A 13,531-nucleotide genomic window follows, 5' to 3' on the forward strand; every position below is an offset into this window, starting at 1 on the left:
CCCTCCCAGAGAACCCTAATTTACCTCTAGCTTATTTAGCTTTATTGTACTGTACAGTCGATGACTATTTTCTTATCTTTACTTCCCATCATGTCATGAGGTTCTTAACAGTAAGAACAGCTTATTTATCAGTGTCTTAATGGCAGACACATGAGACTAGGATAAATGACTAAGCTGTGGAAGACAGAAGACGAAGGGTCAATGAGATATTTGGGCAAGGGAAGGGAAGATGCTGTACAGCCCAAAATGGTTTCAGGAAACAGTGGAGATTTCCATTAAACAGATAAAAATAAGCTCAGAGAAAGGTGTAGCCTGGACCTAGAGATTCAACAGGGGCAGCACACTCAGGACTCGAAAGGCTGACACTGTAATTAGGCAACAGGCAAAAGCAGATGAGCCAGTAAAGAGCACAGAAAAAAAAAGAAAAGGCCTGCATATAGTGACTGTCGTGAGAAAATGAGGGCAATAAGGCAGAGACCTCTCTAGAGGTGCCGTTTCCACAGCTATGAGTAGACATTCTACCTGCTGTGAGCTGCGTGCGACAGCACTGTGTACACCAGATTTTATCACATCATTTTCAAACTTACTATATACATGTTTAAAAATCTGAGTGACTAGGTCCTACTGTATAACACAGGGAACTATAATCAATATTCTGTAGTAACCTATATGGGAAAAGAATCTGACAAAGAATGGATATATGTATACCTGAATCACTTTGTTGTACACCTGAAAATAACAAACACAACATTGTAAATCAACTATACCCCAATATAAAATTAAAAAAAAATCTAAGCCCCTAAGTAAGGTTCTTGAAGGTAGAGACAATGAATCATTAATATTAGCATCACCAGAACTGAGTTAAAAAAAAAAACTATTAAGTAAATATGAGAGAGATGATTAAATGGAATATACACATAAAATACTCTTTAAAGAAAATCACAGGAAGATGAATAATTACAGTGGGAAATTTAAAGGAGATTAAGAATCATCAAGCAGCAACAAAAACCTGAGTTTGCATCAGCACTGCTCAGCAGGGTTAGGTGGCTCTCCAGCACTCAGTGTAAACTGAGAAAAAAGACTGTGACTTGCTCTCAAGTTTGGCATGGAGAGCACGCAATATAAAGGAAACTAGAGACCTGCGGTTATCATGTAGAGGGTCAGGGTCACTCTTATTTAAAAGCAAACCAAGGATCAAACCAAGAGAGTCTTGCAAATCAATACATAAGGTTTTTTCCTTTTTCCTTAATATAGCACATGTTATAACTAGATGAGCAATTATTCTTAGTTCTAAAAAATACGGAGATCCCCTTGTGGCTTAGCAGGTTAAAAACCCGACTAGTATCCAGAAGATGCTGGCTCAATTCCCTGGCCTTGCTCAGGGGGTTAAAGATCCGGCATCACAGTGAGCTGTGGTGTAGGCTGGCAGCTGCAGCTCTAATTAGACCTGGATCTTCCGTATGCTGCAGGTGCAGCCTTAAAAGGCAAAAAACAAAACAAAACCAAAACCAAAAAAAACTAGATTTGTAGCAAATAAACAAATTATATGAATTAGATTCCAATCTAGATTTAAAATGACGGGAAGTCACATATCTTTTTTTCTTTTTTTTATGGCAGCACCAGTGGAAGTTCTCAGTCAGGTGAGGGAATGAATCTGAGCCATGCAGCTGCAGCAATGCAGGTTCCTTTCAACCACTGCGTCGGGCCAGGGATTGAGCATGACCTCTGCAATGACCCACGCCATTGTGGTTGGACTCTTAATTCACCGTGCCACAGCAGGAACTCCTAAGTTACACATCTTAAAAAAAATTAACATACCCCGATGGCAGAGTTTCTGTGTTGGCACTTCCAGACTGCTGCCGGACAGGTTCCACACACCCATCTGGCTGTCTTAATTTGGCTGCTTCAAAAGCAGAGCTACTTCCGGAGCTGGAGGCAGAAGGGTCTAATGTATTTCTGGCTTCAGATCCAAATGCTGCACTGTTAGGAAGAATACATTCATTGTTTTCTGAGGAAGTCAGTATTTCCTGAACTGGAGGATCTTCAAGAGTTGTACTAGTGCAATTTGAAGACAAGGCGGTTTCTTCAGCTCCTACTGCAGTACCCGTGGTGATGGAAGCATTTTCAGTGGGTGCAGATGAGGAAGTATCTCCATTAACTGAAAAGGGAAAATGATCTATCAAGGAAAGACAAAGCAATTTACTCAGAGACTAATTTACACTGAGCAATATATCAGATACTGATGGAAATAAAAATAAGACAAATAATGTTTTTGTTATATTTTAGAGAGGAATGTATAAATAATAAAAGTTTAAGAAAAAAAATATACAGCAGTAACTCTAACTTAAATAAAGAGGAGATAACATGAAGATAACAAATGTTTTTCCTCCAAATAATCAATCCTGCATACCTGCAATGGGTTACATAAAAACTTTAAAATGTCCCCTTTCAAGCTCTCTTTTTGTATGCAAATACAGGTAATATCAAAAGAATTCTTACCAATTGTAGGAAATATAAAATGGCATTAATTCTTAACATAGTACTAAAAGGGATTGCAAAAAGGTTCAGAAACTCATTTTATACTTTCTAAAGAAATAACCCAGCACTAGGATCCAATGATTTACTTTTTTTTTTGGTCTTTTTAGGGCCATACCTGTGGCATATGGAAGTTCCCAGGCTAGGGGTCAAATCGGAGCTATAGCTGCCAGGCTACACCACAGTCACAGCTACCTGGGATCCGAGTCATGTCTGCGACCTACATCATAGCTAATGGCAAAGCTGGATCCCAGACCCACTGAGCAAGGCCAGAGATCGAACCCTCATCCTCATGGATACTTGTTGGGTTCATTACTGCTGAGCCACAATAGGAACTCCCAAAGGTATACTTTTCTAAATTTTCATTTTAAATATGATTGATCTGGAGTTCTCATCATGGCTCAGCAGTTAACAAACCTGACTGGCATCCATGAAGACTCAGGTTTGATCCCTGGCCTCACTCAGTGGGTTAAGGATATGGCTTGCTGTGAGCTGTGGTGTAGGTGGCAGATGAGGCTCGGATCCCGAGTTGCTGTGGCCCTGGTGTAGGCTAGTGGCTACAGCTCGGGTTGGAATGCTAGCCTGGGAACCTCCATATGCCACGGGTGCGGCCCTAAAAAGAGACAAAGATAGATAAAATAAATAAATAAATAAATGTGATTGATCCATTTCAACTCTGTGTCACCACGAAAGTAAGTCCAATAAAAACTGGAAAGAGAATAAATTATTGAACAAAACTTAATAGAAAATTACATATCAAAGTTCTAATTGAAATAGGGGAAGAGACATTATCAAGAGTAATGAAATCTTCAGGTAGATTTTTAAAGAAGACTTAAATGGTGGGAAGAAGAAAAATGAGTACTATCAAAGGAATCAAACAGTAAGTGCAAAAGAACAATAGAATCCCTCGAGTTCTATACCAGCTGCAGGGTAGAGTGGCTTTTGGAGAAAAAAAAAATCAATAACAAATTATGAGAAATAAAATATTTACAGCGCTACTTAACATGGAGATATGAAGAGAATGTGCACAGACTAAATTCTGATATCTCTTAGATAATGCTCAGCACTGCTGTATCATGTTCAAAAGTGAATTGTCTCACTTCATTTTTACTCTTCAATAATGTGGAAATGAATTTCCAAAAGAGAAAGATTCACATTAGTCTTTCCAAAGCAAAAGAACACTAAATGGGGAAAGAGGAATATCTGAGACAAAATAATCCAGTCCAATAACAAAGAATCATAAACTATGCATACTAAAACACAGCACACCCGAAACAAAAACAGAGAAAGAAATTATTTATTAAGTACACCTTTCAGCTGGTCAAGGCAAAAGCTTCTCTCCTATAATTCAACTGTGAGTGCTCTCAGCTCCTCTCCATCTGCACCACTACCTGCTGCTCCACACTTCTTGTTTACTACAACAGCGTCCTAACCGCTCTGCCTGCTTCCTCTTGTCCAACTCCAATCCATTTCCAAATAGCAGCCAAAGTAATCTTTTAAGTGCAGACAACAGATCTCTTCAGTCATGAACTGAACACACCCATTACAACCAGAATAAATCCCAACCAGAATAAATCCCAAACTCTTTCCCATGACCCATGACAGACTCTACATAGTCTGCTCCACAGCCACACCTCGCTTCTCAATATGGTCTTCTTTCTGTTCCTTAAATAAAGCAAACCCCTTCCTATTTAGGGATGCACACTTGCAGTTCCCATGGCCTCAGAACAGCTCATGACTGGCTTCTTCTAACACGCAGAGCCCATGCTCAACCACACCTTCAGAAAGGCAGTACAGGCCTCATTTAATGCTATATTTCCCCTACCTTCACCTCAGACAACGTATTAGACTGTTTTCTTTCTCATATTATGAAACATTTTTTAAAATATCTTTTTTTTTTTGTCTTTTTGCCATTTCTTGGGCCGCTCCCGCGGCATATGGAGGTTCCCAGGCTAGGGGTCGAATCGGAGCTGTAGCCACCGGCCTATGCCAGAGCCACAGCAACGCGGGATCCGAGCCGCGTCTGCAACCTACACCACAGCTCACGGCAACACCGGAGCCTTAACCCACTGAGCAAGGGCAGGGACCGAACCCGCAACCTCATGGTTCCTAGTCGGATTTGTTAACCACTGCGCCACGACGGGAACTCCTAAAATATCTTTTTTATTGAGTTCAGGGTACACTTCGTCAGACTTGTTCACTTCTATATTCTCAACAGTTACAATCTGCCTGGCATACAAAAACAATAAATGTTAAATAAAGACAAATCACAGAGGAAGAACTGAATATATCTCTCTCAAAACTATGCAGATGAAAAGAACATCAGTTGAAATATTAATTACATATATGAAGGATTTAATAATAGTTAATACACTGGCTGTAAATTACAAAGTTACAGAGGCAGTTTTGAGTCATCCATCCTCCATCCATACAATCTAAGAACTTTTAGAAAAACTCATATGTAAAGGACCAAAGGAAAATCCCAATTCTACTATCAGAAGGCCAAATTCTGACTATAATTTAATAAAACTATAAACCAAACAAAATATAACTTATTGAAAAGTTTACTAAAAGTCTGGCAGAATCTGTTAAACATTTTTTAAGGGTTATCTTATTTAATACTCAATAGAACAATGCTATGAGGCAGATATCAGCATTATTCCCATTTTACTGGTAAGAAAATTAATGCTTATGTGTCCATAAAAATGATAGCTCTCTTCCATCAACAGCCAATTTTGCTTAGAAGATTAAAAAAAACTAAATAGGAGTTCCCATGGTGGCACAGTGGTTAACGAATCCGACTAGGAACGGTGAGGTTGCGGATTCGATCCCTGCCTTTGCTCAGTGGGTTAAGGACCTGGCGTTGCCGTGAACTGTGGTGTAGGTCGCAGATGCAGCTCAGCTCCCGCGTTGCTGTGGCTCTGGCATAGGCCGGTGGCTACAGCTCCGATTCGACCCCTAGCCTGGGAATCTCCATATGCCGAGGGAGTGGCCCAAGAAATGGCAAAAAAAGACAAAACAAACAAACAAAAAAAGACCAAAACACTAAATAATTATTCAGTTAAACAAAAAAATAATAATGAAATCACAGATTTAGGGAAATTAATAGCAATGAAAATAATTGCTATTAATCAAATATTTGACATGACAAGTATCCAAGGATTTGGGAAAGAGTAATACTTGAGCTTAATTAGCATTCAGTTCCAGAGCCAAGGGGAGATGGTAGATCAGAATTTCCTAACTTACCTGATTAGAATCATTTGAGATCTTCTAAGAAATATAGATCTCAGTTTTCATTCTAGAATTACTGACTCTCTAGGGGAAATCTCTAGGAAAGAGTCTGGGAATCTATATCTATATCTATCTATCTATATATATATGTATATGTATTTTTTGTCTTTTTGCCATTTCTTGGGCCGCTCCCACAGCATATGGAGTTTCCCAGGCTAGGGGTCAAATCAGAGCTATAGCCGCTGGCCTACGCCAGAGCCACAGCAACGAGGGATCCGAGCCTCGTCTGTGACCCATACTACAGCTCACGGCAACGCCAGATCCTTAACTCACTGAGCAAGGTCAGGGATTGAACCCGAAACCTCATGGTTCCTAGTCAGATTCGTTAACCACTGCACCACGACGGGAACTCCTGGGAATCTGTATTTTTAACAAATGCTTTATATGACTTCCTATCAGCCAAGCTGGAGAAAACCATGAAATATACCTTTTCAAGTTTTATAAGGGAAAATAAAGTTTGAATAGTGTTAAGAATACCATGAATAACTTTTTATCAGTAAGTCTAAAATACATTAACTACACCAACTCAAGAGAAAGGTAAATTGAAAAAAATCAAAGTAGAAACAGAAAATGTGATGAAAGACCTAATACTATTCCTCCAAAAGTCACCAGGCTCAGTTAGATTTCTGGAGAAAGTTCTATGAAGTCTTCAATGAACAGATCATCCCCACATTTCCTGAAGTGTTACAGTACACTGCTGGAGACAAAGAAATGGAGTTTCTTAATTTATTCTGCAAGGGTACTATAACTCTAAACCTGAAACTGAATAAATTAAAAGATGGTTCAATATCAAGAAATTGTTTTAGGAAACTATGGCAACAGGTTAAAAGATGAAAGCCACATAGTTATTTTCAATACAAACCAAAAATGCATTTGATAAATCTTGATAAAACTGTTGATAAGAGGAATCAAGAAAAATAATCTAGATCATCCACCAGAAACCTACAATAAGCATGAAATATCAGTAGTAAAACATCAGGAGAACTTCTATCAAGATCAGGAACAAATTAACATCAAAAACAAAACAAGGAAGATCACAATCACCACTCCAATTCAACTGCCGATTATATCTGACAATGCCTTAAGAAAGAAGTGAATAATACTGGACATAAAATGGTAACGTTCATTTAGAGAGTGACTGTTTATTTCAAACACACAAGAGACTCAACTGAAAAACAGTATTAATTTGACCATTAGAATCAGTATTAATTTGACCATTTCAGCACAAGTTCAACATCAAGATTACACTCAAGGCCTATCTGAAGAAAACTAAAAAACATTACTGTGAGACATTTTATTTATTTTCATTTTTGTTGCCTTTTATTTTTGGCTGTGCCCATGACATGCCGAAGTTCCTGGGCCAGGGAATGAATCTGTGCCACAGCAGTAACCGGACCCTCAGTAGCGACAGTGCAGGATCCTTAATCTGCTGAGTCACCAGGCAACTCCTAAGAGACATTTTATTTTATTTTATTTTTAGGGCTGCACCAACAGCATATGGAGGTTCCCAGGCTAGGGGTCGAATTAGAGCTGCAGCTGCTGGCTGACATCACAGTCACATCAATGCCAGATCGGAGCCACAGCCACAGCTCATGGCAACACCAAATCCTTAACTCACTGCGTGAGGCCAGGGATCAAACCTGTGTCCTCATGGATCCTAGCCAGATACATTTCCACTGCGCCACAACGGGAACTCCTAAGAGACATTTTAAAACACAGAGAATGGATAGAGAAAGAAACATAAGATATCTCTGGATGAGGATATTCAGTGTTGTTAAAAAATTTAAAAATTAATAAACTCTCCTCAAAATGCAAATACTAGAGTTCCCGTTGTGGTGCAGTGGAAACGAATCTAAGAACCATGAGGCTGTGGGTTCAATCCCTGGCCTCGATCAGTGGGTTAAGGATCCGGCATTGCCATGAGCTGTGGTGTAGGTCGAAGATGCAACTCGGATCTGGCGTTGCTGTGGCTGTGGCATAGGCTGGCAGCTACAGCTCCGATTAGACCCCTAGCCTGGGAACCTCCATATGCCATGGATGTGGCCCTCAAAAGACAAAAAGACAAAAAAAAAAGTAAATACTGACACGGATGCAAAGTAAGAATTCTCATTCACTGCTGGTGGTAATGCAAAAGAGTATACAGCCACTTTGCATAACACTTTGGCAGTTTCCTATAAACATAACCATACTCTTATCAATCAAATAATTCCGTAGTCACTGTCCTCAACTCAGTTGAGTTGAAAGCTTATGTCCACCCCAAAAATTGCACAATGAATGTTTACATCAGCTTTACTATTAACTGCTAAAACAATCAAGATGCTTCAATAGGTGTAGGATATACAAACTATGGGTATATCCATACAATGGAACATTATTTATCAATAAACAGAAATGAAATATCACACCATGAAAATACACAGAGGATGGAGTTGCCGTTGTGGCTCAGTGGTTAACAAATCTGACTAGGAACCATGAGGTTGCAGGTTCGATCCCTGGCCTTGCTCAGTGGGTTGAGGATCAGGCGTTGCTGTGAGCTGTGGTGTAGGTTGCAGACGCGGCTCAGATCCCAAGTTGCTGTGGCTGTGGCGTAGGCTGGCAGCTACATCTCCGATTAGACCCCTAGCCTGGGAACCTCCATATGCCGCGAGAGCAGCCCAAAAAATGGCAAAAAGACAAAAAACAAACAAACAAAAAAACCCACAGAGGAGCCCTAATGCACATTTCTAAGTGAAAGAAGCTAGTGTGCAACTGCTACATACTGCGTGATACCAACTACATGACATTCTGAAAAAGGCTAAACTACAGAGACAACAAAGAGCAGTGTGGTGAAGGAGATGGACTTTCAGAGTGGTGAAACAATTCTGTATGATACTGCGATGGTGGGTACATGGCAATGTTCATTTCTCAAATCTCACAGAACCTACACACACACCAAGAAGGAACTTCGATGTAAACCAGGGACTTTCACTAATAATGCATTTATACTGGTTCATTATTTGTAACAAATGTACCACAGCAATGCAAGATGTTAATAACAGGGGAAATTTTTAGGAGGGTATTGGGAGCATGTATTTGATTGGAGAGATAACTATTACATATACATATATATCAGTGGTTCTCACCTGGGGACAAATTCGTCCCCCACCCCACCAAAGACATTTAGCAATATCTGGAGATGCATTTGGTTGTCACGACTAGGGAAAAGGGAAGATGTTACTGCCATTCAGTGGGTACAGGACAGGAATGCTGCTATAATCCTAAAACAAACAAGAACAGCCACCCATGACAAAGAGTTATCTGGCCCAAAGTGTCAACAGTGCCAAAGCTGAGAAATTTTTTTTTTTTTTTTTTTTTTAGTGCCGCAGCCAAGGCATATGGAAATTACCAGGCTAGGGGTTGAATCAGAGGTGCAAATGCCAGCCTACACCACAGCCACAGCAAGGCCAGATCCAAGCTATGTCTGCAATCTACAGTACAGCTCATGACAATGCTGGATTAACACTGTGAGAAGGGTCATGGATGGAACTTCCATCATCACGGATATTAGTCGGGTTCATTACCACTGAGCCACAATGGGATCTCCCGAAGTTGAGAAATTCTGATTGATATATATGTACCCAGCTACCAGGCAGTATCCAGTCTATAGGAGCTGCAAATAAACACCTGTTTACAAATGATATAAGGATGACTGAATGAATAAACTAACAAAAAAGACAAAAGAGAAGGGTAAGGAAGGGAGGGACCACAGGTTCCTTATCCATGAAAAAATATGGTATGTACATCTCATGGCACTCTGCATTTATGTTCATTCTAACAGTTCATTCAAGTAAAGCAGGAAAAGTAGAAATACTGGAGTATCAGTATCATTTTTACTCCCTTTTAAAAGCATGACATGAAAAACTTCCTGAATATATATACTAAGTTTCTTTTTTTTTTGTATTTTAAGAGCCCCACACGAGGCCTATGGAAGTTCCCAGGCCAGGGGTTGAACTGGAGCTGCAGCTGCTGGCCTATACCACAGCCAAGCCACGCAAGATCCAAGATGCATCTGAGACCTATAGCACAAATCATGGAAACAAGGCCAGAGATCAAACCTGCATTCTCACGGATACTAGTCAGGTTCATAACTTGCTGAGCCACAACAGGAACTTTTACACTAAATTTCTTTAAAAATCAATTCAAATTGAATATGGTTATAGCTTTAAAGGAGGTAGAGAGGACGGGAGCCTTTGGAGATGGTGCAGTTATCTATCTGGATTAAAGTGCTACCTATGACAAGCCGCACATGATTAAACTGCACAGAAACACACACACACACACACGTCATGTTGAAGTGGTGAAATGTGGATTTTGCTAATGTCAATTTCCGGATTTTGATACTGTACTGTAATTACACAGGATGTTAACACTGGGGGAGGCTGGTGTAGGGAGAGTGGGACCTCCCTATATATTTCTTGGCAACTTTCTGTGAATCTGTATTTCAAAACAAAGAGCTACAAGCAATAGTCTAATAAACTTACGAAATCAGTTCTACCTGAAAATTAACCATACTAAGTTCTGATTTATTTTATTAATAAAACAATAATTATGCACTAGAAAAAGTCATTTCCACTAGAAGCTAGGGGTAGGGGAAAAAGTGGGAAAGAAAATTTAATACTTTTCTTAGGAATCCAAATTGGAAGGCAAGAAGTAAAACCATCACTGTTTACAAATGACATGACACTATACACAGAAAATCCAAAAGACATTACCAGAAAACTGTTAGAGCTCATCAATGAATTTGGTAAAGCTGCAGGATACAAAATTAATACACAGAAATTGATTGCATTTCTATATACTAACAAAGATCAGAAGAGAGAAATTAGGAAAACAATCCCATTTACCATCACATCAAAAAGAATAAAATACCTAAGAATTAACCTACCTAAAGAGACAAAAAGATCTGTATTCTGAAAACTATGACACTGATGAAAGAAATCAAAATGACACAAACAGATGGAAAGATATACCCTGCTCTTGGATTGGAAGAATCAACATGGTCAAAATGAGTATACTACCCAAGGCAATCTACAGATTCAATGCAATTCCTATCAAATTACCAATGGCATTTTTCACAGAACTAGAACAAAAAACTTTAAATTGGTTTGGAAACATGAAAGACCTCGAATAGCCAAAGCAATCCTGAGAAAGCTTTTAGGAGGTGGAGGAATCAGGACCCTGTCTTCAGACTATATCACAAAGTTAGAGTCATCAAAGCAGTATGGTACTGGCACAAAAACAGAAATATAGATCAATGGAACAGGACTGAAATCCCAGAAATAAACCCACACACCTATGGTCAACAAATCTATGACAAAAGAAGCAAGAATATACGATGGAGAAAAGAAGTTTCTTCAATAAGCAATGCTAGGAAAACTGGACAGCTACATGCAAAAGAATGAAATTATAACACTTTCTAACACCATACACAAAAGCAAACTCCAAAAGGATTAAAGACCTAAATGTAAGACAAGAAACTACAAAACACTTTCTGACACAAACCACAGCAATGTCTCCTCAGAATCCACCTCCTAGAGTAATGAAAGAAAAAAGAAAAATAAACAAACGGGACTTAATTAAACATAAAAGTTTTTGCTCAGCAAATGAAACCATAAAACAAAAAGACAACCCACAGAATAGGAGAAAATATTTGCAAATGAAGCAAATGACAAGGATTAATCTCTAAAATATACAAACAATTCATATAACTCAACAACAGAGAACAAACAACCCAATTGAAAAATGGGCAAAACATCTAAGTAAATATTTCTCCAAAGAAGATACTCAGTTGGCCAAAGCACACATGAAAAGATGCTCAACATCACTAATTACTGGAGAAGTTCTAATCAAAACTACTATGAGGTAGTACCACCTTACACTAGCCAGAATGGCCATCATCAAAAAATCTACAATCAAATGCTAGAGAGGGTGTGGAGAAAAGGGAACCCTCTCACACTGTTGGTTGGAATCTAAATTGGTACAATCACTATGGAAAACAGTATGGAGGTTCCTCAAAAAACTAAAATTAGAACTATCATATGATTCAGCAATCCCACTCCTGGGCCTCTACCCAGAGAAAACCATAATTCCAAAAGATACATGCACCCCAACGTTCACTGCAGCATTATTTACACTGAAGCAACCTAAATGTCCATTGACAAAGGAATGGATAAAAATACGGTACATACATACAATGCAGTATTACTCAGCCACAAAAAAAGAATGAATGCCATTTGCAGCAACATGGATGGACATAAAGATTATCATACTAAGTGAAGTTATTCAGACAGTGAAAGCCAAACATCATATGATATCACTTATATGTGGAATCTAAAAAAAAGATACAATGAACTCATTTGCAGAACAGAAACAGACTCACAGACTTTGAAAACAAATTTATGGTTACCAAAGGGGGGCAGGTGGTGCAGGGGGGAATGGACTGGGGTTTAGGATTGGCATATGCACAATGAGTTATGTGGAATGACTGACCAACGGAGACCTGCTGAATAGCTCAGAGAACTCTACCCAATATTCTGTGATAATCTGTGTGGAAAAAGAATCTGAAAGAGAATGGATGAGTATACATGTATAACTGAATCATTTTGTTGTAGAGCAGAAATAATTAACTATGTCAATAAAACTTCAAAAAATGAAAAAAAAAAAAGAAAAGAATACTTTTCTTAAATACTACTGTCCTAGGAGTATGGTAGATGTTTTAAATTTATTATCCCACTAACCTTTAAGACAAATCTGTAAGGCATTATTACTAGTCTCTTATAAATGGAGAACATAAATGTCTAAGGTCATGTGGTTAAAGTGTTAAGTGGCAGAACTGAGATTTGAATCTAATCATGTTAGAAGCCAAATCTAATCTTTTCAATCATGACTGCCTTCCATTTTACCTTAAAATAAGTACCAATATTTACCAACTAAACTTATCAAATGCATCCTCCTAAGACTCAGAAGAATGGGGGTGGAAGAAACACCTACCTCTCCAAAAGCCCTCAGGTACAATACTGTCTCTGGTAAAAGAAATCATTTGTCTTAAACTCCTTAGCAGAGGCCCACAATCCTTTACCTGAAACTCTCAGGGCCAAGTACGTTCCGGAATTTATAACTTAACAGAATTTAGGAAGGCAGTATGGCACTTACATTGTCTATTACACTCATATGAAGCAGTATTAGCTATACACTATTAATTAAACCCAATATTATTTCTGCAGCAAAACAAAGGAATACTCACACTAAGCATGATAAATCATAACAACCTTCCACTCAGTCCTAGTCATACTGCCATTGTAAGAGTTTACCACTATAACCTTTGGCTCTAAAGATTTTAGTATGTTAGAATAATATGTTATAGTATGTAATACATTATACACAAAAGACACACACTCCAACACAAAATACCCAAAATATATCACTCCAACAATGAAAACTGATTTTTACATCTTGACTAGAAAAAAAGAATACCATTTCTATACCAGCACCTTAAAAGAGATTACTCCATTCCTTGAAAAGATACCTGAATTCATCCCCCTCCTAAGAAATGACAAATCATACATAAGACAATGGTTAAGTGGTTGCTACCAACAGAGCAGGTTCCGGAAGCCTCTGTAAACCAGCCAATGGAACGATGACAGTTGGGTTGTTCTGTCTGATGTCA

General features: G+C 38.7%; 1 protein-coding gene across 4 annotated transcripts in view; it reads right to left on the reverse strand.

Moving 5' to 3' along the window:
• The window catches only part of WWP1 (WW domain containing E3 ubiquitin protein ligase 1), a 112,439-nt gene that overhangs the window by 41,836 nt on the left and 57,072 nt on the right, over positions 1 to 13,531 (reverse strand). For 3 of the 4 annotated variants that reach the window (XM_047783653.1, XM_047783651.1, XM_047783652.1), the window contains one exon: positions 1,819 to 2,176. In XM_047783653.1, the coding sequence (XP_047639609.1) occupies positions 1,819 to 2,176 (358 nt within the window). The remainder of the gene's footprint in view (positions 1 to 1,818; positions 2,177 to 13,531) is intronic. The other variant, XM_047783655.1, reaches the window with a different exon arrangement.

The sequence above is a fragment of the Phacochoerus africanus genome, chromosome 6 (assembly GCF_016906955.1).
Source record: "Phacochoerus africanus isolate WHEZ1 chromosome 6, ROS_Pafr_v1, whole genome shotgun sequence".
Taxonomy (NCBI): Eukaryota; Metazoa; Chordata; class Mammalia; order Artiodactyla; family Suidae; genus Phacochoerus; species Phacochoerus africanus.